This window comes from Gymnoscopelus microlampas (genome assembly GCF_963454915.1).
Source record: "Gymnoscopelus microlampas genome assembly, chromosome: 8".
In the NCBI taxonomy this organism is placed as follows: domain Eukaryota; kingdom Metazoa; phylum Chordata; class Actinopteri; order Myctophiformes; family Myctophidae; genus Gymnoscopelus; species Gymnoscopelus microlampas.
The window spans coordinates 47,277,351-47,304,357 of NC_139945.1; the positions used below are offsets into that span (position 1 = coordinate 47,277,351).

The window sequence follows — 27,007 nt, forward strand, 5'->3', positions numbered from 1 at the left end:
GTTTGGTACGCGGCTGTATTACACATTCGCCTATATTTATCACTATATACTTTTTGGGAGCAACATTTGGTGAGATTAAACCGATGTTATTTATTATGGGTTAATCACCTGCGTAGGTTCGTGGTTGTTTGCTAGATAGTCCGCTGTCGTGGTGTCGCGCGCCGGAAACAGCAAATCTATAAGCTCACACGGCATTTCATTGGGAGGCCTTGCGAGCTTGTAGATCGGCTATTTTCAGCGCGCGACACCGTCATACGACGAAGCATCGGGTTTAACGTAAATTAGGTTAATGTCAGTTTTCTGCTACCAGTCATAGTTAACATTGGGGCGCTTTTGCTAACTTTACAATAACAATACATTGTATTTAGTAGCCTAAAACACAAAGTGACTTTACCACAGTGCAGACTGTCAGCAGGTCAATAATTTATATATTTTATTTTTTCAGTTCTGAGTTAGCTAGTGAGTTAGCTGACAAGCGATTTAAGTCAATGGTTCAACCCTTTTTCATATCAGGGTCCATTATTTATTCGGCATTTGAGCCACGGATTCACCGTTTGATGAGATTTAGACTCTCAGACCCAAAACTTTAGAATATTTTGTCTACGTTGGATAAGATTTTGTCCACAATTCCATGCTGTATTGATCTGATTTGATAATAGGCAAACGTTGATCAAAATAACAATTCTTCTACATTCTCTAATTGTGTAGACTTAACAATAATGTAACTCTCATAAAATGAAGAGTTAACGATCTATGAGGGTCCATTTGGTTACCAACTCTCCATCATTTAGCTGGGGACCACCTGGAACCCCCTCAAGGACCACTGATGGTCCCCCACTGGTTGAGAACCATTGATTTAAGTGAATACAGCTGGTTAGCACTAACTGGACCTGGTTAGACTTAATAAGTGAAGACTGGGTTACTAGTTAAGCTGTGTTCATTGTTTACTAAAGTTAAACTTGGGTATCATAAGTAACATGTCATATCCTACATTTGTCATTTGCAGTAACACAATGGAAGGCTCAACAGTGACAGGAAAGCTGATTCTACTACCAGCCAACAACACAGGACTGAATAACAGCAAAGGTCCTCGACAGAAAAGAACACTGGAGGTGAGAACAAATGAGTCTGTGATTTAAAAAAAAAAAAAATAGGGTCTTTTTAATTTATGCTATATTTTACCTTAATTCAGTGGTTCTCAACCTGTGGGACAAAAACCCTTTAGGCTATATCATAACAAAACTAGAGCAGATAGCAGCTTCTCATTGTTTATGATATGTTCAGTAGTCCCAGTCTCCACACAAATCAAAGAACAAAAAACATGTCTGATAATAAGATTGGACAAGTAAACACATTGAGCTTTAACTGTTAACAACAAGTCTTGCCATTTCCTCAGGTAACCAACTTTGTCAGAAAGCACTCACAAGGCTGGATGCAGATGGGGAAACTGGATTTTTTGTTTTGATTGTTAATTAGCCTTTTGGGCACAGTAAATCGCTAGGGATCTTCTCAGAATGGCATTTATCAGGTTGATCACTAAATACAACTAGTCTTCTACTCATTATTGTAGATGGAAGCCTACAGAAACGAGCCTCCACAGCAAGACAGCTCTCCACCATCAAAGAAAAGGGCTGTGGATCCAACAACTTTATTTGAGACTGCAGTTGCAGGTAACGTTATGCCTAAAGTGACGTTTTTAGTCTCATACAAGATGTTGTGGTCTGGTTAAGAATGGGTATTCCATTATTACTATTATACTATTACTATTCTATTACCAAATAAGAATCCACAGTATTGTCTTGACATGTTTTGGGACTACTAGACCATTGGACAAATTATGTTGATGAAACAGAACTCCACAGGTCATGTCAGCTCTCTGGTCCAAATGTTTCAAATCTTATTCATCTTTCAGTCACAAGCTGATTGATATCAATAGTTTCTATCTAGACCAGTGCCTCCAAAGAAGTTGGTTTGAACCCGAATGGGTCACAGGAAGTTCTGACAGGAACATGAAAAAAGGGGAGCAATATTATGTAAATTATTATGTACATTATTATGTGTATTGCAGTATATTTTATCTACGTTGCCAGCTCATGTCATATCCCAAGTAGACTTAAATGCAACTGTTCTCTTCTCACCACATTAACTGCTGGATTATCAACTTATTTTCATTCTGTGAAGTTGAAGGCATCCCACTAATTGATTTATCTTTTGGTATCAGGTGCAAATGAGGAGCTCAACATGATGTTTTCAAAATATGGGGATGTCTTAAGGTAAACACATTACTACATATATCAGTCTTCTTGTATGAAGAATGTGATGTAAATGTGCTTTAATCATGTATATGATCGGAGCAATAGGTCATCAATATACAAAGGTACACCGTATAATGCAAGCAACAAAGACGATGCTAGTAGGCACTAGGCAAAATGGGCAGCAGTCGACTCATCCAGCACTGGTCTCAAACTACTGGCTGGACTGCCAATTTGCTGTGCACATCGATGCTTCCTAGACAATGACTGTTACTGATTTTTTTGACCCCATGGTCATTATTCTAATCTTGTGCCAAATCTTAGGCCAAAACATTCTGTTGCATATATGTATATATTGTAGATATACACAAATCAAATGAGCGGATTGCCATGAAACTTGCTGAGCAAAATGTAAAAATTTCACACAAATACACATGATCTAATAAGCAAATTGAAACTGTCTCTTTTGACCAATCACAACACGGGTTTCATGCACAGAGAATGTAAACAGATCTGTAAAACGTAACTTCTTTGGGCGGTACTTCCACCAAATTCTAGTACTTCCGTTTAGGCACTCAACAGGCTAGCTCTCGCCCTGCATGTTTTTTCCCCATTTCTTAAAATGTATTGAATTGTATAAGTAGGGGTATTACATTAAATCTGGGACAGAATGAATAAACGAGTCGCAAACAAACTAGTTGCTTTTCACTCCATTGTTTTTTTCTGACTTCGGCAGACTGTATGACAAACAATGTAATTGTGCCACCAGGAGGTCGATTTTTGCAAAACACAAATCTTATTTGTACATATTTTGTCCAAACATCAAATAGGTATACATTATCTCTATAGTCATGTGATCAAGACGGTTCTGTCTAGTCTTTCATATTCTATCCCGATTGGCTAAGATTGGCTGCCAAAGTTTACAGGAGTGGCCCGTTTTGAACAAAATGCCTCAAATCATCAACGCAGCGTTCAATTGCTGTGAAACATTGCTGGCCCACAATAAGTTACGTGCCCTGTCTCCGAGGAGACATTTTTCTAGTTTTATCAAAAAATATTGTATTACATTCTAATATAGCCATTTTTATATGCGTGGAAAATGTTTTCCTTACAAGTGCTGCATTTCAAACTGTAATTTTAGCTTAAAGAGGGCTTTTAACAATTATTGAATTGTCCTATAAAAATGTTATTAAGCTGCAGAAAAAATAATGACGGCAGTCACATGCCAGGTTATTCCTCTTTGTTCTATCATCACAAATGACTTAATTTACCACTTTAATATGTTTCATGGCTCAGATTTGTCAATTCTCTCTATGGATTTCTCTCCTGTAGTGATAGAGTTGCAGCAGATGCCTCCCAGATGAGGGAGCTGGAGGGCATTCTGTTGGAGGCCAAAAGCCTGGAATCCTACCTGAAAGAAAAGAAAAATCACCTCCGACGCACCCTGGCTCATATTTCTGACAAGCTTACTGGATAAATAGTTTTCCTCCTTAGAAAAGCAAACATTGCATATGACCAAGTGTCTTACAGTGTGTAACTAATCTACCAAAACAATTAAATGTTTGTTATTGTGTTCTTGCAAACACTACCAAAACCTTCAAGTTATTTTGTAAGATGTAACCCCCAGTCTTTATTTCTAATGTCTTTATTCAGTCTTTATTGGTAATGTTTTCTGTCATTATTACCAATTCAAGTTATTTCCAATGAACAAAAAAATTATTCAATACTTACTCAAACCACTTACTAAGACCAAATGAAATGTAATGTTTTGAAGAAATAAAATGCAGTCAAAGTATTTGGGATTTACACACCTTTTATTACATTTATGATGCTGTGATTCTATATACATATTTATTTACAAACAACATAAACGCCTCCACTTTCTCACATAAGTAAGCCTTGCCGAGCCATGTGGCCCATATAATAATAGGGCAGGAGCCTATCTCCTCTCCTGTTTCTGTTGCAGTGTGATGTACAAGTACACCCACTGGACCAACCCCCTGATGCTGAGTGCCAAGCAGGGAGGCATTGGGTCTCATTTTTTTAGTCTATGCTATGACCCGGCTAGGGATCAACCCCTGAGCTGGCATCCCAATCACAGGGCTGACACCCTAACCGCGAGGCCAGTGAGTTGGCTCTTCTTTTTCACATAGCATACCATAAATTGTATTAATAACAGTTATCAATACTAGATATGGATTAAAAACATAATTATAGTCATTTGAACATATAGTTTTTATCCTGTTGTGAGGTCTATCCGATTTTGTAATCCAATCCCTGTAGTAAATTGAAACAGGAAGTGCATGGGAATGCTGAGAGGGAGCTATTTGCAAATAGCTGATGTGTATTAGGGTTAAAGTGGTTAAATTGACTTCGATGCTATATTAGCAAATTTTGGACCCCTGGGGGTCCCCAGATCCCACTTGGTAGAGAATGCTGTGGTGGTATTAGATGCCTGGCCAGAAGAGGCCCCAATCGACCACCACTCTGCAGTATTAGTTTGAAGTCAGTGGTGGCTTCATCATTCAGTCCTTTTTTTTCTTTTTTGTTCTTTGCATACATCTATGCAGCTGCATTGAAAGTCCCATGGAATCCATAGGGAATGTTGACTGGTACCTCAGCCCTGCCCAGCTCCTCGAATGTCTTGGCATCCAAAACCAGGAGGAACGTACTTTTGTCCTGAAAATTGCAACAAGCCAAATGATGAGAAAAACTCATTATGTTAGATCCAAAACTTATCCAGCAGTTGAGAGCTAAATGCCATGAATGTAAGTGTGAATTTATAAGTAACATATGTAAGACCTTGTTCGGAGTGATGACCACGGACATGACAACACCATCATCCTCCTCAGTAGCATTAGGAGTGGGTGCAAAGACAGGTTCAGATGGGTAAAAACCAGGCTGCTCCCATACCTTGAAAATAAGAGTTCATCAGGGTTAAATTAAAATAAACGGTAAATGGTGTGTCACAGCCCCACAAACACCCCACACTACATTTACCACACATCCATACATTTCTGAAACTACTGACTCCACTGAACACACCATGCCATACAGTACTTTAAATTGATGTTAAATAAACTTATTTTATACACTTTTAAATAGTATTTCTGTTATACCTTCATTTTTTTTGTTTGGATGTCCATTTTGATGAGTGTGTCGCCCACCATGTGTCTGAAGCCGCAGCCGTAGAAGTAACGGTATGGGCGGGTGTTGTACTTGTTATAGTTGATCATAGGAAATTCCAGACCTCCGTATTTATGGATCTCGTCTCCATGGAGATCTTCATGCGTACAATACACCTGCACAGAGAGAATGACACCGAAGGAGTGTTTAATATGGGTCAAGTAAGCTAATCATGAAAAGTATTGCATAATCAATAACAGGGATATAATGCCTTTGAGCTGGGTGTGGGATTCAGTGTAGAAGCTATTCTATATTATCTTATTTACCTAAATGTGGCTGAAATTCCAACCCCTTACCTGAGCTTCATATTCAAAATGTAAAAAATATGAATAGTTTTCTATGTATTGCTGTATGGTGATGTGCTACCTACCTTGTTGTTGTTGATCTTGATAGCCGTAGCCGAGCTGTCGGGACGCGTGTTCAGGTTCACACCGTGACGTGTCTCACTGTCCACATTGAGAGGTAGGACAAACCGTCTTGGGAAATTTCTGGCCATGGTGTTGTACACCTGGTGAGAAACGAAACACTTCACTTTCAACTTTGACCCAATCAAATTAAATCATTTAATCAATCCACTGACAGCATCCAGTATAGTAAAGAAAACAATTACAGTAAATTCAGTCAAACCAGCAATGGCCATCATGCCTCGGTTTAACTGACCATAATGTTAGCTGCACACTGGTATACACAGGTATATGCAAAAAGCATACTGTATGAATACAAATGTTTGCTTTCCATTCATATTGTCAAACTTACTTTTAATTAATATTTGTAGAAGTAGTTTGCACCAGAATCATGACTGACTTAAAGGTAGGGTAGGTGATTTACTTTGGCTAAAATAAGAGTTAAATAGCTCTATATTCTGATAGTACTCATTGCTATAGAGTGTTTGTTCAGTAAAAGGAGTCTCCCATGTCTCTCCAGCTCTTTATTAAACAGAAAATGCATTTTCAGTGCTATCTCCTGATTGGCTTAAATTTTGTCACCTACCTGAAAATGTATTATATTCTGTTTACTGAAGAAGTGGAGAGACCCCTGTGACCAAACAAACACTCTGTAGCAATGATTACTAGAATATAGTACTTTAACCTTTAAAAAAAAATCACTTACCCTACCTTTAATATCAAAGATCCAATAATCTTATATCCAAATCCTAACCAAAGCCTAAATCTTAAAAAGCTCATTTTCAAACAACGGGACGCATTCATAGTGTTTGTGATGAATAGACTGAACTGACCTCATCAAGGGCTTCTCCAGACTGGCGGAGGTTCTGGATATTGTAGTTGGTGATGGCATTGCCATCATCTGAAGCACACTGGTCCATGATTATAAATCCGTCCTCTTCATAGGCGTTGATTTGATGGATTGTAGCAAAGGCTTTGGTGACGTACTTCACTGAGCTTAGCTGAAACACAACAAAACCGCATACATTATATTAGGCCAAATTGGTCTGATCCTGCAGAGGGTATTTTTGTTCACATAAAATCAGGTTGAAGAGCAGGAAAGTAAAAGTTGAAGCAGGTAAAATGTTATGATCAATACAGTGGAGCCATCCCCAGCAATATGTTGTCTTTCATAATGAATGTCTGATGAAAAGTACTGTATTAAACAAGAGTAGAACAGAATAGATCAGTACAGTGCAAAGAGGAAGAAAATGCATGGTTTGGAGGGGGAATGGCATTAAAATCCTGGACATTAGTCTGCACGATATATGACGGGTCCACTAACTGCTTGACCCACCAGACCAGACTCCCATAGACTGCAAATGATGAACGGCTCAAATCTGAAAGTCTCACCTCTCCTGTTTTTTTGTGAACCAGGTGGAAGATGGTGTCAAGTTTGGGGTCCCAGTACATGCTATCACTGATGGTATTTCCAGTCAGCTTGCCAGTCACGATCTTCAACAGATCCATCTTGATTGGCTGCTCAATGAAAATCACGTAGTTCTCTGACATGGCTGGAACAGAAGCAAGGAAGAATGTCTGAAACCACTTTTTCTTTACACAAGTGAAACAATTAAACATTTTATTTCAGGGCACAGAGCAGAACAGATATGAATTGTAAATGAGAAAAAAGGACACAATACAAACAGAACTAAATTGTGATCGAGGAAACATAAATGTAATAGCATATACAGTGTAATATATAATGAGCATGATGGCTCCTATGACAGGGATTTATGATTAGGATTTATGAATAACCTAAAGCCAATGTCAGCTTTGATATGAATGTAGGGTTAGCTTACCAAAGCTGTGGTAATAGGAGGGTTTGGCCTTGTCCACAGAGGGAATTGCACAAAGCACGGTGGCTCCCTCTAAGGTGTCCTCCGGAGAATCCTTATTTGGGGGCACACGGATGATGTTGTAGATTGCTCCTGTAATTACATTTACTTATTTTCTTCATTATGTTTTATTTATTTTATTGAAAATACGCTGAATAAAAGGGATTGATTTAACATTTTTCATGTCAGTGCTGTGCAGTGTTGCCAGATTCTGTGAGAGAAACAAGCGACCAGGTCTAGGAAAACCAGCCCAAAAGAAGCGACTATGGGCCACATGAGCACTTTAACATATACATCAGCTATTTGAAAATAGCAGACCTCCAAGCTCACAACGCGTCGCGATGCGACGCGTTGTGAGCTTGTAAATCGGCTATTTTCAAATAAAATCTTGCGGGGAAATTATAATAAGCAGATCTGGCAACCCTGGTGCTGTGTGAAAGTGTGTGCATGCATGTTCTATTACTTTATGTGTGCCATTTTTAAAGAGCATAGTCCTACTGTGGTGAGATTTAATAGTTGGCCAACAGGGCTACATGACACAGGTAAGTAACTGTGACCCTATCTGATTCTGTGAGCGCAACACAAATATAAATTGTCCTTGATAAAGTTCATCTGGGCTATAGAGGTAAGCTGTGTGCAAAACTCTGTGCCATTTATGAAAACTGCAGATCATAGTTACCTTTGCCGGAATAGGAGTTGCCCATGTTGTATGTTGTACCGTCGGGGTCTACGTGAGGGTGTGCAGTGGCTCCATTGACAGCAATGAACTTAGTCCAGTCAACCTGATGTGAAATAAATACAGGATTAGACCCAGTAGGAGAGAGAAGACAGTTCTTGCTTTGTGGCGAATTAGAAATCATAGTTGTCTTGCAATTTCTTTTGGCTCAAACACAAACACAATATATCATCCACCCCCCCCCCCTCATATTGTCTTGATTCTGCTGTTGTACCAATCTTTCAGATTTGTACAAACATTATAGGACTGGGTTTACCTTCTGGGTGGACTGCAGTGTCTCAGGGTCCACCTTGTGCATGAAGTTGGTCTCTGTGCTTACATAATAATCTCCCCTGTACAACACAAAGCTGACGTTGGCATTATCAGTAACGCCTGGAAGGAAAGAGACCAGAGTTAATAACATCCCATTGAGGACACCATCACCATCATTATGCTGGTTGTCAGCTATATTTATTATAAATAAATATATATATATTTTTTATATTTACATGAATATGTAAATATTGGAAACTTTGCTTTATGCCTCATATTGGTAAAGACACACCCTAGTGGCTCAAAGGATTGCAATTTTGGGTCTTCCGTACATCACCACTGGTACTGGCATAATTGGCATGGACTTTGTTGATGCGAGATGGCCTCCACTTATTTACACCCTTGGCTTTTACACTAGTGCAACCGTCAGGCCAAAATTTCAACTTTGCCCTCAATATATCTCATAATCTAATGGGTGGATTTACAAGAAACTTAATGTCTTTTGGAGGCCATAATGATTTTGGTTACTTGATGGTCTTTTCTCTATAGTGCCACTTTTAGGCCAGAATCACCATTTGCATTCAATATATCTGAATGTAGAAAATGTAATGGGTGGAGTTCCTTGAAACCTGCTGATTGCATTTGAGGTCCTCAGGATAAAAGCTAAGATTTTGGTGACATGAAACCTTGTCAGTTTTAGCGCCATTAGTGAGAGCATGGGACAAGAATGTCTCAGTTGACTCAGCCACTTTGGTCAGTTAGGTTTGTGAAGGAGCAGCAGAGCCTCTAGAGAGGCTGCAACTGAGGCTTTTAGACTCTAGACAAGGAATAGAACCGCAAAATGGGAAATAACTGTTGGAAAGAGAGAGTGTGGAGTGCAACAGGCAAACTCCTTTCTGTTTGAAGGTACAGCACCGGAAACACAAGGAGTTACTCACTTGGCAGTTCAAATCTGGACAGGAAGCGCTGGAAAAGGGATTTGCATGGGTCCGGCATTGCCATGGTGCCAAACTCCGTCACCATGACTCGGTTGCGCTCAGTGTTGGCTTGGTAACAATGGCTTGACAGGAAGCGGCTCTTGTAGGTCACCTCACCCTTGGTGATTTTGAACTGGTGCAGAAGAGCCTGGCCATCAAACCAGTGGTTGAACCTGATAGAGAGACAGCAGGTAAAAATGACAAAGTTCTGGAGATTTATATAATAGGTCATTAGGCCTATACATATTTGTATTGTGTTCATGGTTTGACTCTTTGTTCTTGTTTTTACCCATATTCACCTTGTGTTGTCGCCTTGCTAAACTAATGGCCTAAGTCATTTTTTTTTAAAGTTTTTCAGGAAAAATAAAAAACTGATCCAAAACAGAACTATATGATATTTCTTAATCATTTCACCCAAAATGTTTATAACAAATTAAGACTATTTAAATAGAAATAACAAATAACACTGTCTGTCAGTTATGTAACATAAGAGATTTAAATCGGATTAAATAGGATTAAATCTGATTTAGGCCAACAAAAAAAAGCAAAAGAAATTACAAAATTGCCTAAATCAGTAAATAATTTGGCTTAAGTCACAAAACCATGTGACTTAGGCCCAAAAAAAGGCCTATTTTGTCCTAAGTCACACTAGGGAGTTAGGCCATTATACTAAACGTGGAGTGAACAGCATGATCCTTTTCAATTAGGAGACAGGCGATTTTACCAGAGGTGGCCAGTGTCATGAGGAGCTGACTTCTGCAAAAATATCATTTTCCTCAAAAAATGACTTAGTTTAGCAAGGTGACGAAATACGATGTGTGATTTTGGCATTTGGTAAATTATAATATAAACGTTTTTGTGCCTTAAGTTATTATTGTTATTATCATTATTTATTATTAGACGAAGAATAAGAATAAGAATTAGAATGGAGACCTCTTGATGGCATGCCGTGATTCTTTTACTCACTTCTGGTTTCCAAACTCAAACTTCCCAGGGCCGTTTCTGAGGAAACTTCCACTGATCCATTCTGGGATGATGCCAATAATGTTAGTGTTGATGGGCTCAGGAGTCTCGTCCACTGAGCGCACAATATTCTGGATACAGGGCAGACCATGGACGTCTGTGTAGTGGTGATTGTTCTTCCTAGACTTGCTCTTTTTGAGCTCTGTAGACAGAGAGTGTAGTCTCAGCTTAGAAGACTTGTTCTAAATATCCAATCCTGGAACCGACTGGTTCTCAGCTGTGGTCCCTGAAGCAAGGCTATAGATAGTTCCTATTCTACCAGACAAATGTAATTAACTGTTATACCCCATCTAAATTGGTCCTTGATTAGATGACTGAAATTAAAACCAGTGACCAGGCAGAGTCTCCATAGTAAAGTAGATACTGTGACATAAGAACTAACAAACAACTGTATTGAAATGTTTATTTCAAGGAAGTTGAAAGTTGAAATATAAACAATACATATAATACTAAGAACAAAATATATAATATAACTTTTCAGTGAATTCAAGACATTTGGAAGTATGTACTTATTACAACAATTACTATGTATTAATTCATTAAAACTTGAATTAATTAATTAACTGTGATAATTAAACATTTACCTGTTTTGTTGGTCTCTATAGACATGGCGGTGGGTTAAGTGGTTTGCTGTGGAGCTGGGGAAGAAAGGCTTGCTGCTGTTTGTCACTGCTTTGTCTTGGCTATGTTTTATACTGTCTGTCCGCCCCCCCCTCCCCGCCCAGGCAGAAGTAGGCCTACTCTGTAATCATATCTATCACAATGAACGTTTCTTATCACCAACTCATGTGCAGGTCATGAGAATGTCAATCAGATCATAAACGATGCTCTGACTGCAGACAGCTGTGGATATTATATTGTTACTCACACAAGGCTACACAATTACATGACAACTGTTCACGCTGGAGCCTGAATTTAGAATAATCAGAATCAGTTTATATGCCAAGCATTTACACATGCATGTACATACAAGGAATTTGTGTCACTTGTTTTTTTTATTATTAGTGTTGTATTATTATTATTATTGTGGTTGTTGTTGGACAGACTACAGTATATTTAAAAAATAAAGCACAATGACCTTCTGGTTAGCCTAATTTAATCATAAATGCATTTTCAATGAGCAACATTGTCGTACAACAAAGTATAAATTAGGCTTTACCCAGTTTGATGAACAAGAAGATCAGCTATGTTCGTTGTATTTATACGATGAAAGTATATAGGGCCTAAGTGTTTAAGACTCATTTCACATCCATTTTGGATAGGACAGCACTCGGTAGAGCACTCGTCTTTGGTTCACATGGTTCTGGGTTCGATACCGGGCTCCACCAACTCAGTGTACGGGTGCTGTAAGTACTGGGAACTGATAGTAGTTGTTAAGCTCCTCCTCAGCAGTCCATTTCCCAGTCTAGTACAATGACACAGGGATGGATGGAAATGTCATCAGGCCCACATGTGCTTGTTTGAACATGTGGAGTCATGAGTGACTTGAGTTTTTTGTATTTAAAAAAAACAAAAGTTTTATTGGATCTTGTTTATTCGATACACTTATTTGTTTTAGCTCTTGCTCATTTCATTTTCCTATTTGTCTCATCTGTTTAAGAAAGTAGGTAGCTGATATATTGCACTTTTACCTTAGCGCTAGGTATACTCTTAGTTGCTTGTTTTAGAAAAGAATGCACTTAAGACTCCTGGAGTTTCCTTCCTTACCTATGTTGAATGCACTTATTGTAAGTCGCTTTGGATAAAAGCGTCTGCTAAATGACTGTAATGTAATGTAATGCGTTTTACATTGGACAACACTGGTCCCCCACAGACCAATCAGAAGCCGCAGGTCGTTTTCTCCCGTTTGTGCACGGAGATAGGAGGCTTTCCAGACTGTGAAGCGAAGTGAGAAAAAAAAAAAAGCGGAACGTAGCAATCAGTCTGGATCCCAGGCTACTCCCAGTAGGCCAGGGAAGAACCTCCACCCAATTTCTTTTCAAATCGGCCAGTTATAGGGCCACCATTTTTATTACTACTACTACAGACTCACACAAGTTGGTACACATTATCTCAGGGGTCATGTGATCAAGATGTATGAGTTTCATTTTTCAAACCCCATTCTAAGTGGCTATGACGAAGTTTACGGGCCCTTGGTAGGCAACCCGGCCTGGCAGAGACCTGTGCTCCGAGGAGCACACTTTTCTAGTTTATAATTTGTTATCAGTTTATCGGTTTTTCAGTGCTAACTGAAAAAAGTAAAGTGGATAACATTTTTAGGATAGCTGAGGAATAGTGAGGACAAGTAAGTACTGGTGGAATTTGATCCTAAGACAACAGGGAACGTAGTTCTAACCAGCAGGTACTATATGGACATTGTTCTTGTTATATCAGGACAGCTGTATAATAAAAGTGACAGAGATACAGTATACGGAGAGCACAAGCACTACTTGATAGCACAAGTGGATAAGGGTATGTTTACACATAATTCTAAGAAATGTATGTTTTTGCACAGAAACAGTGTGTAGTATTATTGTCTATCTGCTTTGGCATTTGCCAGAGTTTGAGAGTATTCATGACCCATAAATGATATTAATGTATAGGTTTTTATAGGAGTGCCTTGGTGACTCAACCTGTCAGTGCAGCCACAACACAGCCTACACAGTAATTGTGTTAAGAGACTTCCTGAGTTCAATTAACGACGTGAACCTGATCATCCCTATTCTGGGTATATAATGATAGGTAAACATTCAGTAAAAAAGGTGAACATTCGCAGATAGCAGATCTACAAGCTCACAGCACATCACATACGGTAGCAACGCATTGTGATTTTGTTATTGTTTGCTGTACTGTACCTCTCAATCTGTGTCTCTCTCTGTCTCTCTGTCTGTACTAACCTTGCATCCCTTTCCACCTCGGAAGTCTGTATGCGATTGACTCTTCTTCCGGGTAGCTCAGTCGAGCACTCGCCTGGTGTAGGTGGGTGGGGGTATTGAGGGGGCAATGGGGTTGGTTGGGGTGGTTGGGGTTGTGCCGTGGTGGGTTATGGGTTTCAGGCTTCATTCAACTCACTGTTCTGGTTGGATTGTAATTTTCAGGCCCGTTGAAAACCCTAAAGCAGTGGTTCTCAAACATTTTCATGTCAGGACCACCAAATTGATATGTATTTGGCTACAGACCCCATATAGATTGCTATCAGAAAAAAAGAGCTTTAACTTTAACTAAAAAGCTTTATTTCTACCCCAAAAATATAGCTTTACAGCACCTCTAAAAACCATTGGAAAATATACAAATTAAGTTAATCTTCACTGTGGCTACCATAGCTGCCATAATTCTTATCATCATTATTTTGTTTTCCTTTTAAATTCAGTTATTTGCCAATATGATTTATTCATTTTATTTCTATTGGTTGTGCCGGAAGTGCCAATTGATTCAATTCATGCGGGTTCATACGGAACACTTTATTATGGTCTGGTGTCAGGTAGACACCTAGGTGGTTACGTACACTTCCGTTGTTTGACAGCGTGACACAGGAGATCAAGGTTTGTTTGCGTGTTGCTTTTGTTTGTTCTATATTGATGTGAACGTCTTATTGATTGATTCATTTTATTTCAGTTTGTGCGTCGCTGTGTTCATGGGCAGGCCAGTGATCTCATTCCCTTATTTCTTGTAGAGCAGCCAGTGAGGTATGTTACTATTTTGGAGTGAATTTTCTTTTCACTCCAAACGTTCACTCGACGTTGGTTTTGAGTGCCTGCAAGAGTTGCACAATAAATCCAGCAGTATGCAGAACAACTGACTTGTTTTTGGACTAGAGCTGAGGGAGTGATATTCACTTTGGTTAAGGTCAGTGTTGCAATGCTGAATTGGAAGGTGGTTGCACTCTATTTTAAAGGCGTGGCGCACATGTCGCTTAACACCTACAGTACAGGTCACACAATGGACAATTGATATGCATCTAGACTCATTCCTATGTTAATTCCCTGGTGTGAGTCGGGAGCCTTTGTAAACTTTGTTGAGATGTGAATTTTAAGTCGTTTTAAATCTATGCGTGTGCCTGCGCGTGCTCCTGGTCAAATAGGTTCCTGCAGGTGCAAGGCCGTCCAGTGAGCATTGCACCCCTGGTTAAGGTGCTTCAATAAACAATAAACAATAAACAATAAACAATAAGGTCAATGGCAGGAGTGTGTAAACATTTCTCTTTTGGAAACCAGTACCCGGAGGAAACCTGCGCAAACCTTCTTGCTGTGAGGTACAGTAACAGACTGTCAACAGTGCTAACCACTGTTCCACCAATACCGGCAGTCTACGTCAACCTAGATAGCTACCGGTGAGTCCTTATCTTGATATTCTGCTCTAATGTCAAAGCCCTGTGTCTGAACTCCTGCCTTGTCCTTGAACTGGATGTACACAGCAACATGACTTCACATCACAACTATAAAGTCTGACGTCAAAACCATGCCCCCTCATAAAGAAATGTTCCCATTCGAAAATACCATCGACCTTTTGGCCGCCTAGAAGAGGGTCTGTGTGTGTGTGTACAGCTGTAGCATTATCCATATACCATGGATATGCGCTGTATTCAGACAAAATAAATGTACTGCATTTTAGAAAGGGTCCCTATAGCAGCCAACCAGAGAGCTCTATCTTCTCTCCACCAGCCCGCTTCTACTCGTGACATTCGAAAGCCGACCGTATACGGCCGAGCATGCTTGGTCGGCTTTCAGCATCTTTCTATATACAGTCCGAAATGCTAACGGAAATTAATGCTATTGGCTGCAACCACAGCGAGGACGGGTCTTCACTTGGTAGAACCAGTAGAAACCCTAGAAACATACCCTACTTTATCATTCATTAAAACATTTATGGGACCATAATTTACTAAACACATATCATGATGATTTAAAAAAAAAAGAAAACATAAAGTGTTTATGAAAAGGTTTACTAAGGTAATAAAATCAAGTGTTAAGTTCGCCCGAAACCTTGCATTGAGATGTTAATGTATTGCTAACGGTAGAAGGTGAAATATCAACATCTGCTGGGCCATAATGGGAACAGCAGGCTAAACGAGAACCCAGAAGTGAGCTTCCAGCGAAGGGGATTTGCCCCTTGGTTCCAAACCGACGCCACAGTGTACCCATCCAACAGCAGATTTTTGGCAACCGACGCTTTCCAACGCTTACTGCCGCGGACGCCGGTGCGGTGGAGAGCTACCTTTACTTGCAACAAAATAATAATTTCTGCTATCCAATACTGCAACAACAAACAGTCAAACAACAACAAACAGGCCAATCACGGCATTCAGTGGATTTTATTTATGTCTAGCAGACCACTGCTATGAAGAACAAGTCATTGCTATGGATGGAGACTGAGCATCTGAATCATATCAATCTGTGGTGTGGTTTTAGACGTATCCAACATTGTGGCCAAGTATACTAACACACAATGTAATTTTACAGCTAAACAGTACACTAAAGAATGTTTTTAAGTGAGAACTAAACAATGCAGTAACATAATCAAGGGTGTGATGTGTGTGACAGTATATGGTCAGTAGGAGTCACAATTGTACTTCTCCATATACTGTTATGAGGAAACAGATAAAGAACCAGTACTGTTTAAGAGCAGTTTGGATGCACTTAATAGAGAATGTTGATGTTGGTTCATTCACGTTCTGCCGTGCTGCACCCAATTTAGTGTTAGCTTAATATCAATCTGAGAACCCATCGGCAAAAAGAAAAGGGGGAAAAAAGGTTTTCCTTTTAATTTGAGATATTAGCTTAATATAGACTCTTTCCTAGACCGTTTCCTGTTCCGGATAATTTTCACAGAGCTTCATTGGATTGGCTAGGCAGAAGATTTGAACCAAAAACACATGAAGGTATCATAATTGTTTTTGGTTCAAACCTGATGCCTAATGAAGCTATGGGAAAATGAACTGGGACAGGAAACGGGTATGCCACCTTCTGGAAACCTGGGACTACAGTCATGCACAGAGCCTATAGCTAATAGCAAATGCCATGAGTTCACAAATGAGTTGGCAAACTGTATATTGAGATGGCATTCTGCCACTGGCACTGAACATAAATTATATAATGTCATGTAAATTCTTGGCCTGCAAACTTTAGCTGTTAGCTGTAAGGGATTGGGTTGATTATTATTAAATGAGTTAGGAAAATGTATAGGCCTAGGTGCAATTCATGATTCAAGATGATTATTGATTTGGCAACCATAGGGTGTAAACCTCTTGTGGCTTCAGTACAAATAGGCTACAGAGTCACTGAGGATGCATGACTTCTCAGTGACTTGCTTTATGGCTTTTATCTGTTGTATGATTGAAGTGACAGAGGTTAAACAAAGTTTAACCACTACTCTATGCTGTTCATAGATATGGAAGTCCTCCCCCTGAACTCAACAGTTACAATGATAGTTCACTATTGTACAATGTTATCATCTTTTACATTATCTTTTACAACTGAGTTGGCAGTAAACATTTAGTGTTTTAACTGTTGATATATTTGATCACCAATGGCTCCTTCCTCTTTAGTATCCATATAATTTTGGATGAAATATGTAAGTGATTACCATTGATGCACTGTGAAGTTTATTACAAATTCAGGAAGCGTTTGCTATTTCAAGTTTAATGATAGCTTAGCTAATGTTAAATAACCGTCAGCATGATTTCTATTATTTAGAACAGTGATGCAGTTGCTATGATAAAGGTATGCAGTTATCTATCAGTTATTTATGATCAAAAAGCTCAAAGCAATAGGTTTTGATTAGGGTTGTCCGATATTGGCTTTTTTACCGATAACCGATATACCGATATTGTCCAACTCTTAATTACCGATACCGATATCAACCGATACCGATATATGCGGGGATTATTGTGATTAGGGTAAGCTCAAATTTCATATCACACACACCATATACAGTAAGAACTCCTGTAACTTATTTATAAAGCAAAAAATAATAATAATAATAATAATTTTTCAAAAACCGATACCGATATTTTCCCGATATCAATTTTTATGCTAATATCGGCCGATAATATCGGGAGGCCGATAATATCGGACATCCCTAGTTTTGATGACACGTCAGTGAACTGGATGAGATCCTACCTGGAAGGGAGGGAGCAAGTGGTGGAAGTAAACGGCACCTAGCCCCCCCCCTCCCAGTGACTTGTGGTGTTCCCCAAGGAAGTATACTAGGACCCTTACTGTTCCTGATATATGTGAATGACATGTCTTCAGCCTGCGACTGCAACCTGTTCCTGTTCGCAGATGACTCGGCCCTGCTAGTCTCGGACAGGGACAGGCTGCAGGTTGAGAAAACTCTCAGCTCTGAACTCAACAAGATCTGCATCTGGCTCTCCGACAACAAGCTCTCATTACACCTGGGCAAAACGGAATGCATCCTCTTTGGGTCCACTCCTAACCTCAGAAAGGCAGAGAGCTTCACGATCAAAGCGGGTGATGAAATCATCAAAAGAAAAAACGAAATTACCTACCTGGGCTCTATCTTGGAGGCTGACCTCTCTGGTGACAAAAATGCTGAAAAAACGATCAAAACGGTCCAAAAAAAAAAAAAAAAAACACGCTATTTGCGGAGTATTGATCGTAAAGTCAGTAAGAATACCCTGAAGACTCTTGCAGTGGCCATCATACAAGGTCATTACGATTATGCATGTACTTCATGGTATCACAACACCTCCAAGGCCTTAAAAACAAGGCTCCAAACATCCCAAAACAAACTTGTAAGGCTACTTCTTGGCCTCAATTACAAAACCCATCTAACCCCTGATCATTTTGATAGGATTGGATGGCTTAGGGTTGAGGACAGAGTACAGCAACTTGCTATGGGCCTGGTCTTCAAGATATACCACAACATTGGGATCCCCCTGTATTTGTCAAAATACTTCCAAAATGTTAATGATGTCCATGATCACAATACCAGAGGCAGCTCCACAAACCTTGTCCAACCCTTTTTTGGCTCAACAAAGGGAAGTAACTCGTTCTCATGCTATTCCTCAAAAATGTGGAACGCCCTACCAAAAGGAGTAAAGGAGTGTAAAACCCTACTCTTCAAAACTGCCCTAAAGATACACCTTCAGGAGGCTGCAATTGGAAAATGGCCCCTGTCTAAGTCCTAACCTTACCTACCCCCCCCCCCTCTCCTTCTTCTTTTGTACATATTTCTCACTCTTTATACCAGTAACCTGTAAACTGATTGTATGACATTTCTATGCTGATGATACCCAGCTGTATCTTTCGGTAGCTCCAGACGACCCCTGCGCTCTAGACCCATTGTTGACCTGTCTGTCCAGTATAAAATGCTGGATGAGTGAGAACTTTCTTAAGCTAAATGAGGATAAAACAGAAATTCTCATAATTGGCTCCAGTGAGCAGAGAGAATTAATAATAAGTAGACTTGGTAACCTGGCTGTAGAAAGTAACACCACAGTAAAGAACCTGGGGGTTATTATCGACTCTGAATTGAATTTTAATGCACACATTAATCATGTCACCAAGATTGCTTTCTTTCATCTTAGAAATATTGCGCGAATTAGAGACTATCTGTCGTTAGACGACGCAAAAACGCTGATCCACGCTTTTGTTTTCTCTCGGCTTGATTACTGCAATGCACTCTACTCTGGCCTGCCTAAGAAAACAACTGACAGATTACAACTTGTTCAAAATGCGGCAGCCAGAATTTTAACTAAAACTAGAATGAGAGAACATATCACTCCAGTTCTAGCTTCACTACACTGGCTCCCGGTTGTTTTTAGGATTGATTTTAAAATTCTTTCAATAGTTTATAAAGCTCTAAATGGTCTGGCACCTTCCTACCTCTATGACTGCCTAGAGAGACATGATCCAAACCGGACCCTCAGGTCTTCAAGTGCTGACCTACTCGAGGTGCCTAAAATGACATATAAAAAATACGGTGAAGCAGCATTCTGCTTTTACGGACCAACAGTGTGGAATAAACTCCCATTACACCTAAAACAGGCAGCCTCTGTTGATAGCTTTAAAGCACAGCTCAAGACCTATTTCTTCACTCTTGCTTTTAGCTGACTCTTTGGTTGATTTTTAAGTCCTCACTGTATTGCCTATTTTAATGTTTTATGCTTTTGCTTTTATTTTATTTTATTTTTTGTTTGCTTTATTGTTAAATTGGTTGTAACTGTAACTGTATTCTTGCTCTGTAAAGCACTTTGCGCTGCATTTCATGTCATGAAAGGTGCTATACAAATAAAGTTTATTATTATTATAGTAGTTGTGTATAACTGTCTGTCTCTTATATGTCACCATGATTTGTGTGCATGGGGAACTCATTTGAAACAAGCTCAGTGCTTTTATGAGTCTTCCAGTTTAGTAGACCTCGTATTGTGAATTTGTACTTCCATGTACTGTTGTTCTCATGTCTTACTAAATAAAGTACATCAATCAATCAATCAATCAATCAATCAATCAATCAATCAGTTATCTGAAAATAATGATCACCCTCCAGCCAATCACAATCAAGTATTCTCTATGGCCATGTTATAGAATATACTCATTTTAAATATTGTAAATGTGAGAGTGGTATTTAAGTAGAAAACAATTTGAAAGACAACAATCTCATATGTTTGACAATTGACAATATTAACACTTGCTTTGGTTTAGTTTTTCCCTTTGCCAGTTTATTATCCGGTCTAAAGAGAATCAGAAAATAAAGAAACAGACTGTGTGCATGCATGTATGTGTGAATGGAAAATACCAGACACCGCTTTGGAGTTGACAGGCTCAAAATGGAATAAAATAATGTTTTACACACAGATACATGCATTAAGTTTGATGATGAGAGGTAAGTTATTTTAGCACTGAAGGGCGGCACATACAGAAAGTGTCGCAATAGAGGAGAGATTCTCGTATCCATAGTGCACAGTACCATCCCACTAGGGGAAATAACTTTTACCCTATAGCTCAGGCCATGTAGTATACAGTATGTTCAAACACTTATGTTCAAACACTTCCAATATGCTCATATGCTCGTTTTATGTGATCAATGTTTCTTCTGACAGAATTATTTGAGGCTACCAGTGATGCCCCTCCACCAGCAAATGAGGTCAGAGGTTTCCTTCCTCTACCTTCCTCCTCATCTCCATCTCGTTTTCAGCTGAGAAATCTGACCGTATCTCCTGCCTCCAGTTTGTAGCCAATCCAGACAGGGATCATTCGCTTGTCGGTGACACATCCGGTCTAGAGCCCTTCTCCTCTAAAGAAAATACAGGTTTCTTCAAGCAATTCTTGGAATACTTAATTTGGTATGTCCATGTTCTATTCTAACGCAGTTACTAGGCTACACAATTCGGCATTTATGTGGGGGATACAATAACACTGCGGCTCTCGCTCCATTCTCACAGAAAGGTGGCAGGCCCAACACTTAAGATTTTTGTTAGATTGATTGAATACTTTATAAACAGTTCGCCTCCTGTACAGTTTGGTCACATTATACATTGGCACAATAACAGAGCATGCAAAGAGCCATTCTGGTTGTCCGAAATGTTTCACATGAGGATACATTAACTCTAGCAAAGAAAAGCACAATCAGGGGATGGGTTCCTGAATGATTCAAGAGCCCTGGAGCATGCCAGAAAGAAATACTGATACTAGGCATACACACTACTGGAAGGTGAGCCAGTAAATGTTTGCAGGTACAAGACTACACAGGAATGTGTGTGGAATTCAGAAATTGGCATAGTGAGCGACTAAAATTAGGAGTCAAAGGAGGAAAATAATTCAAAACTCTAAAGTCAATACTCATACTCTGTCTCAGCAAGTAAGCATTCTCTGCCATGAAACAGTGTTAGAAGTACCTGTAGTTTTTAATTTGCCAATAATGAAATCGTCATATAAATAAATATAATTAATGTAACAGAATTCTTCATGGTCACTGTAAGCATAATATGTAATGTAATGTAACAATCAGTAACAGTAATTTAGTAAAGTATTAATTTTACAAAAAAATATTAACATAAGCGGGAAGTATTTGATTCTCCTTAACCATTTGAACCCCTGCAAACTTATTCTGGGGGAACCTTATCCAAAAATAGCCACTCTACAAGCTCAGAACCTGCTTGCTTTCATGAAACCAAGTCATGGATAAACATATCCAGGATAACTGGCTAAATTAATCTGGCGAGATAACTCAGCTTTTATTAAACAAATTCATGGCTAAAGATAAATTCATCCAGGATAGCTGATAAATCCTGGGTTAATCTGCTACAGTATCTAGGTTTCGTGAAACGGGGCCGGCTGGTCGTGGACCCTAAAATAACCAAATGGCTGAATTAGAGGTTACTAAATAAACCAAACACTACTGACCATGCCAGTTGGAATTGCACTAACAACCAATTAAGGCAATTAGAAAAGACAATAGTCAAAGATGAAGGTCAACATTTTCATTGTTTAATTTACTTGTGTATATATACACTACCTCAGTCATAGCTATACACAGCAGACTATTTATGGCTGTGTGAAGTTGCAGTAGCCTACAGTATGTGATGTTTTCTTTCACATCTCCAGGGATTGAGAAAATGGTAAATGGATCAGGAACAAGAACAACTAATGTGATATTGCATTAATTCTATTCATGAGGTAATTGTTTAACCTCCCAAATCATGAAGGCTGATTTGACCTGTGTTTTGAGTGCACAGTATATGAAGTCGAAGTTTCCTTTTAAAACAGGCCTTTCCTCTGGTGTTATGAATCTCACTTGGAAGATTATTCCAAAGTACAATTGACCTGTAAAATGCAGCTCTCTTCATGGAATTGGACTTTGGTAGAGGTAAAGTTATCTGTCCATCACTCGCCCCACGAGTGGAATATGTGAATATCTGAGCAGCAAGTTGTATTATTATTTAAAAAAAATAATCTGGGTAATAAATAAACTATAGCAGAAAGTCTTTCTTTGACACTTGGCCAAGCAAGACGTTCATGCATGTCTCTCAAGCTTGTAAGCTTGTAGATCTCCTATTTTGGTGAATGTTCCTACCAATATAGGCATGCTGTGGTTAAAGTGGTTGTATCTTACACAGCTACTGTAAGATATTGCAAAGTAGGGGGCATGGTATTTTGATAATTATTTTCAGTTGGTGAATAATGGGTCTGTATTTTTAGTTGGTTAGGGACTCACATGGGCTGATGGGCATGTGATTAGAGTTAGAGCAAGATACATTGTGGCATGTACATTTAAGACATGTCCTGGGCAAAAAATACCACACTGCAGTGGTAGAGTGGAATAGACTTCCAGCTGAGATAAATTCTGCCCTGTCATGGGGTTGAACAGGCATACTGGTTATTTGACCAGAATGAGAGAGAGTTATTGTGTGTGTGCGTGCGTGCGTGCGTGCAAGCGTTTAGCATGTATGCACAGTATTTTTGTAGGAGGACACAGGGTGGGCCAATGAGGTGGTCACACGCTAATATGGGAGTGGCAGCTAACTAAAGTTGTTGGATGTGCGGTATGCCTGGTGAGGTGGCCTATATAAATTATAGGGACATATTTATTTCTTTATTTTATTTTATATATATATTTTTATTTTATTTTGCTGTGTCATTTTATATTGAAGGATATTGTTTAAGGTAGCCTACATTGTTTTAGCGTGGCTTTTTTGACGGTACAGCGTGCCTTAGTCTTCGGTTATTTGTTTGGCTATATTTGTCTTGCTGGAAAGAAGACTGTTAGCTTTATTTTTTGATTTAGTTAATACCATCTTATTTCGGTCAGATGTGAATTACATCAATAAACGGTGGAAACTTCTTATTATAATAGTATTTGGGTTTATTCCAGAGAAGAGATCTTACAAGCGTCAGAAAAGCATGGTTCCAGATATATTCTTCTGACGTAAAAATAGAGATACAGAGTAGTTTTATACTGTATACACAACGGGGGGTTACGCCTTTCGTCATCACATCAGCCGTCAGCTGTGGCTGACGTTTCCAGTAAACTGGCTTTGTTTCCCGGGCAACCAAGGTTGTGGTGTCATTTATGCACAATGTTTATAACAAAAAATCTGTGTGGCAACGAGGTTAACCTGCTATCTAATATTGTTGACATACCAGAAGGAGCCCATCAGACCAAAACAATGTCGCAGGCCGCCTGAGAAGCACAGACACTTTTAACCATATTAACACATACAAATGGTAAATGGCACACTTTAGATCCATCAGAAAATGGTACAAAATGAGACCCATCAAAAACCACAATGGTTATCCTTTTTAATTTATTGTATTATACTTGACATTTTCAAGGAATATGTATGTGTTAAAGTTTATGCTCTGTAACATATGTATTTTTGTTATGTCAAATTATGATAATAAAATTAACAGTAGTGATATTATAGTAGCAAAGTAGTAATAGAACAGTGCAAATACAGACCAGTAGCTCAAACTACTGCATTGATACAATGAACACAGCAGATGTCATTACTGCTCAACAATATAAGTTGCTGTAAAGGCTAACCCTAATCTTAACCTTAACTTTAATTAATTAATTAATTTTATCTGTATAGCAAGCACATTTCATCAACAATGCAATTCAATGTGCTTTACTCATCGTAGAAAACTGTCCCTGAAACATGAAAAATGCTTCAACCAGACATAATAATAATGCTAATAGTAACACCAACAATAAACTATTTGAAGCACTTATCAAAACACATTTACATAAAACTTCTTCTATCTTCATCCCTTTCCAATGATTTTCTAGGACAGTCTTCCAGACAGCATTGGGAACACTGGGGACCAAAAAGTTTTACTGAAGAGCATCACTGCAATCAAGCACACCTACAAGATTGAGCCATCTCCCACTTGCAAGGATCGGCTGACAACAAACTGGTTGTGCGTCCACAGAAAGAGGAAGTAGATGACTGTTCTTACTTTGTCTGCAGATGTAGCCAAAAGAGATGATCAGGTCAGGCAACATCCATTCTCAACATTGTTCCAGCCCAGTGGTGCTCAACCCAGGTGCTGCTGGTTGTCTATATCTTGCCATCTTTCTTAACTGGACCCCAATAACCAAAGTTTAGTATCTTTTCAAGTGATCGGTTCTGATATTACTGCCATTTCAACAAATGTATGTTTCAACTATAGAAAAATACATACACAATATATTTTGGTCCTTGGATATGCTACGTCGACTTCCTCCCAGAGCCAAGTGAGATAAAAAAAACAGCAGAGGGCGCTGTTTTTCCTTTTCATTTGGCGATGGGTTCCCAGATTGTGGGAATGCTGACAGGCTACAGGACAATCGACATTGTGGGTGCAAGTGAAGGAAACAAAACGTACATGAACAAGTTGGAGAATGAGAAAAAATAACCTGGGCAAATTTGATGTTTTGGTGCAGTAAGCTACAGTGCTATGAACAAAAGGTGAGATACCCCAAAAAAACAACGCATGGGTTCCAACTACCAAGGCTAAAGGAGAAATAATCCAACCAAACGAAGGTTTAAGAGGTGCTGAACTGGATGGCTTAGAATCCGCCGTAAACCATCACATGACTTTCTAGGTAGACAAAAAAATCTTGGTGCAAGGGTGACACACACACACACACGCACAGACAGACAGAGGAGGTATAATATCTATGAAAGCATTACAGAGTACTAAATAGGCTCTATTCACAGCAGCCATATTATGAAGACATTCACAGGTGTTACCAATGATACTAATGAAGGCTATGTTCCATTCTGGTCAAACAGAGTCAGGGTGCTGATATTGTGCATGTTGGCTCACTGGAAACACTCTGCTACACCAGTGGGTCTACAGTTGGGGTCCAGCGACCCTCATGGGCTTCCAAATGACCCCTTACAGGTGTGTAACTCTGAGAGTGTACAAATGGAACCAAATGGACCCGTAAGGGTCCATGTGTACACTCTCAGAGTTATGGGGGTCGTGGAAACCACTGTGCTAGACTAAATGGAACAGAGCCTTCATTACTATCATTGGTAACACCTGTGATTGTCTTCATAATATGGCTACTGTGAATAGAGCCTATTATCAAGTATATGAAGCAGACAAGTTATGAATTTCATTGCGGCAACAATGGAAGTTTAAAACATCTCACTAGTGGGTTCCCACTTCCTCTTTTCAGCCCTGTTAGATATCTGCTTTCCAAGAATAGTCACTTTCCCCTGGTTACATGACATGTCATTGTTCCGACATTACTAACCCTATCCCTAACCCTAACCACACACGGAAGCCACGTAGTCGGCTGTCGGATTTATGAGCACTTATGAGTCACCATTTCGCCTGAGGGAAAGCAAGTTGCCTCGATCAGCAACCAGCTGCAAGAGACAAAGGGCTAATCCCATTGACTACACCTTGGCCTTTCCCCTGCTTTTGTAGTGCCTAGGGCTGTCACGATTATGAAATTTCAAGTGACGATTAATTGTCACACAAATAATTGCGATTTAATTGCGTTTTTCACGTTGAACACTGGAACAAATGAATATTTTTTTTTATATCTGTATAGCTTTTAGGCTTTGAAGTTGCACATGATATTGCAGATATGACAAATAACCTAATTATTCAAAGAAATTACTGACAAATGTAATAACTTTATAAAAACATGAATAGAGGAAATGGCTGATCTACAAGCTCACAACGCATCAAAACTGCTACTTGCACTACTTTTTGAAAATGTTTGAAAAAAATAAGAACATTTTTTTTTGTAACTAAACAACTAAGCGACTGCAACAACAGAAATGGACATTTGTGTGACATCATACAAGACAATGCAACATGGTCTCTGTGTAGCAGGGCGGTATGAATTAATATATCTATATAGCCAACTACACCACCTGGGGAGTTGCACCCCAGGAAATAGGTATAATATAAACCAGGAAATATGTATAATATAAACCAACCGCCTGAACATATATTACTCCTCACACAAGTTTGTTTGTACAATTAATTTAAAGGCAGAAACAGTGTTTAAGTACAAAAAGCTTTATTGTATTAATTTATAACATCAATAATAAAAGAACATGGCATTCATTAGCTAAAACAATATGATGATGCACTTAATCATAAAACCTATTTGCCTATAGGGCCAGTGCTGGGGGTTAAGGGGGAGGATGATCAGGCCAGCTGACCCAGAGGAGGGGCACCCCAATATGGCACAACAAAACAGAACTAGAATGATAATCACACCAAAGCACAGCAAAGGGGGGGGGGGGGGGGGGGGATTACCACAACCCAACTGGGCAGCCGTCACCTGCTCCCTCACACCAAGAGGGTCCCCAGCCACAGGCCTGCAAGACAGAGAGAAAGGTTTTAGG

The 27,007-nt window shown here is 39.2% G+C and overlaps 3 protein-coding genes across 6 annotated transcripts in view; 1 reads left to right on the forward strand and 2 right to left on the reverse strand.

Moving 5' to 3' along the window:
• Positions 1 to 1,013: 1,013 nt before the first annotated feature.
• Positions 1,014 to 3,729, forward strand: tex12 (testis expressed 12; the record flags this gene model as incomplete). The annotated part of the gene is made up of 4 exons (XM_084064698.1): positions 1,014 to 1,112; positions 1,571 to 1,670; positions 2,222 to 2,273; positions 3,585 to 3,729. 4 exons carry the CDS (start codon positions 1,014 to 1,016, stop codon positions 3,727 to 3,729), a joined length of 396 nt encoding a protein of 131 aa, XP_083920824.1.
• A 1,047-nt stretch (positions 3,730 to 4,776) lies between these two features.
• bco2b (beta-carotene oxygenase 2b) lies at positions 4,777 to 20,833 on the reverse strand (the record flags this gene model as incomplete). Its single annotated transcript, XM_084064699.1, has 13 exons — positions 4,777 to 4,931; positions 5,055 to 5,165; positions 5,372 to 5,554; positions 5,809 to 5,946; positions 6,676 to 6,843; positions 7,235 to 7,395; positions 7,684 to 7,812; positions 8,399 to 8,501; positions 8,712 to 8,827; positions 9,646 to 9,857; positions 10,651 to 10,889; positions 15,015 to 15,086; positions 20,816 to 20,833. The coding sequence occupies 13 exons, from the start codon at positions 20,831 to 20,833 to the stop codon at positions 4,815 to 4,817; spliced, it is 1,767 nt and encodes a 588-aa protein (XP_083920825.1). The 3' UTR covers positions 4,777 to 4,814.
• col4a4 (collagen, type IV, alpha 4) overlaps positions 8,757 to 27,007 on the reverse strand; it is a 141,020-nt gene continuing 122,769 nt past the window's right edge. For all 4 annotated transcript variants that reach the window (XR_014601356.1, XR_014601357.1, XR_014601358.1 and 1 more), the window contains one exon: positions 8,757 to 8,769. The gene's annotated coding sequence lies outside the window, so the exon portion shown is untranslated. The remainder of the gene's footprint in view (positions 8,770 to 27,007) is intronic.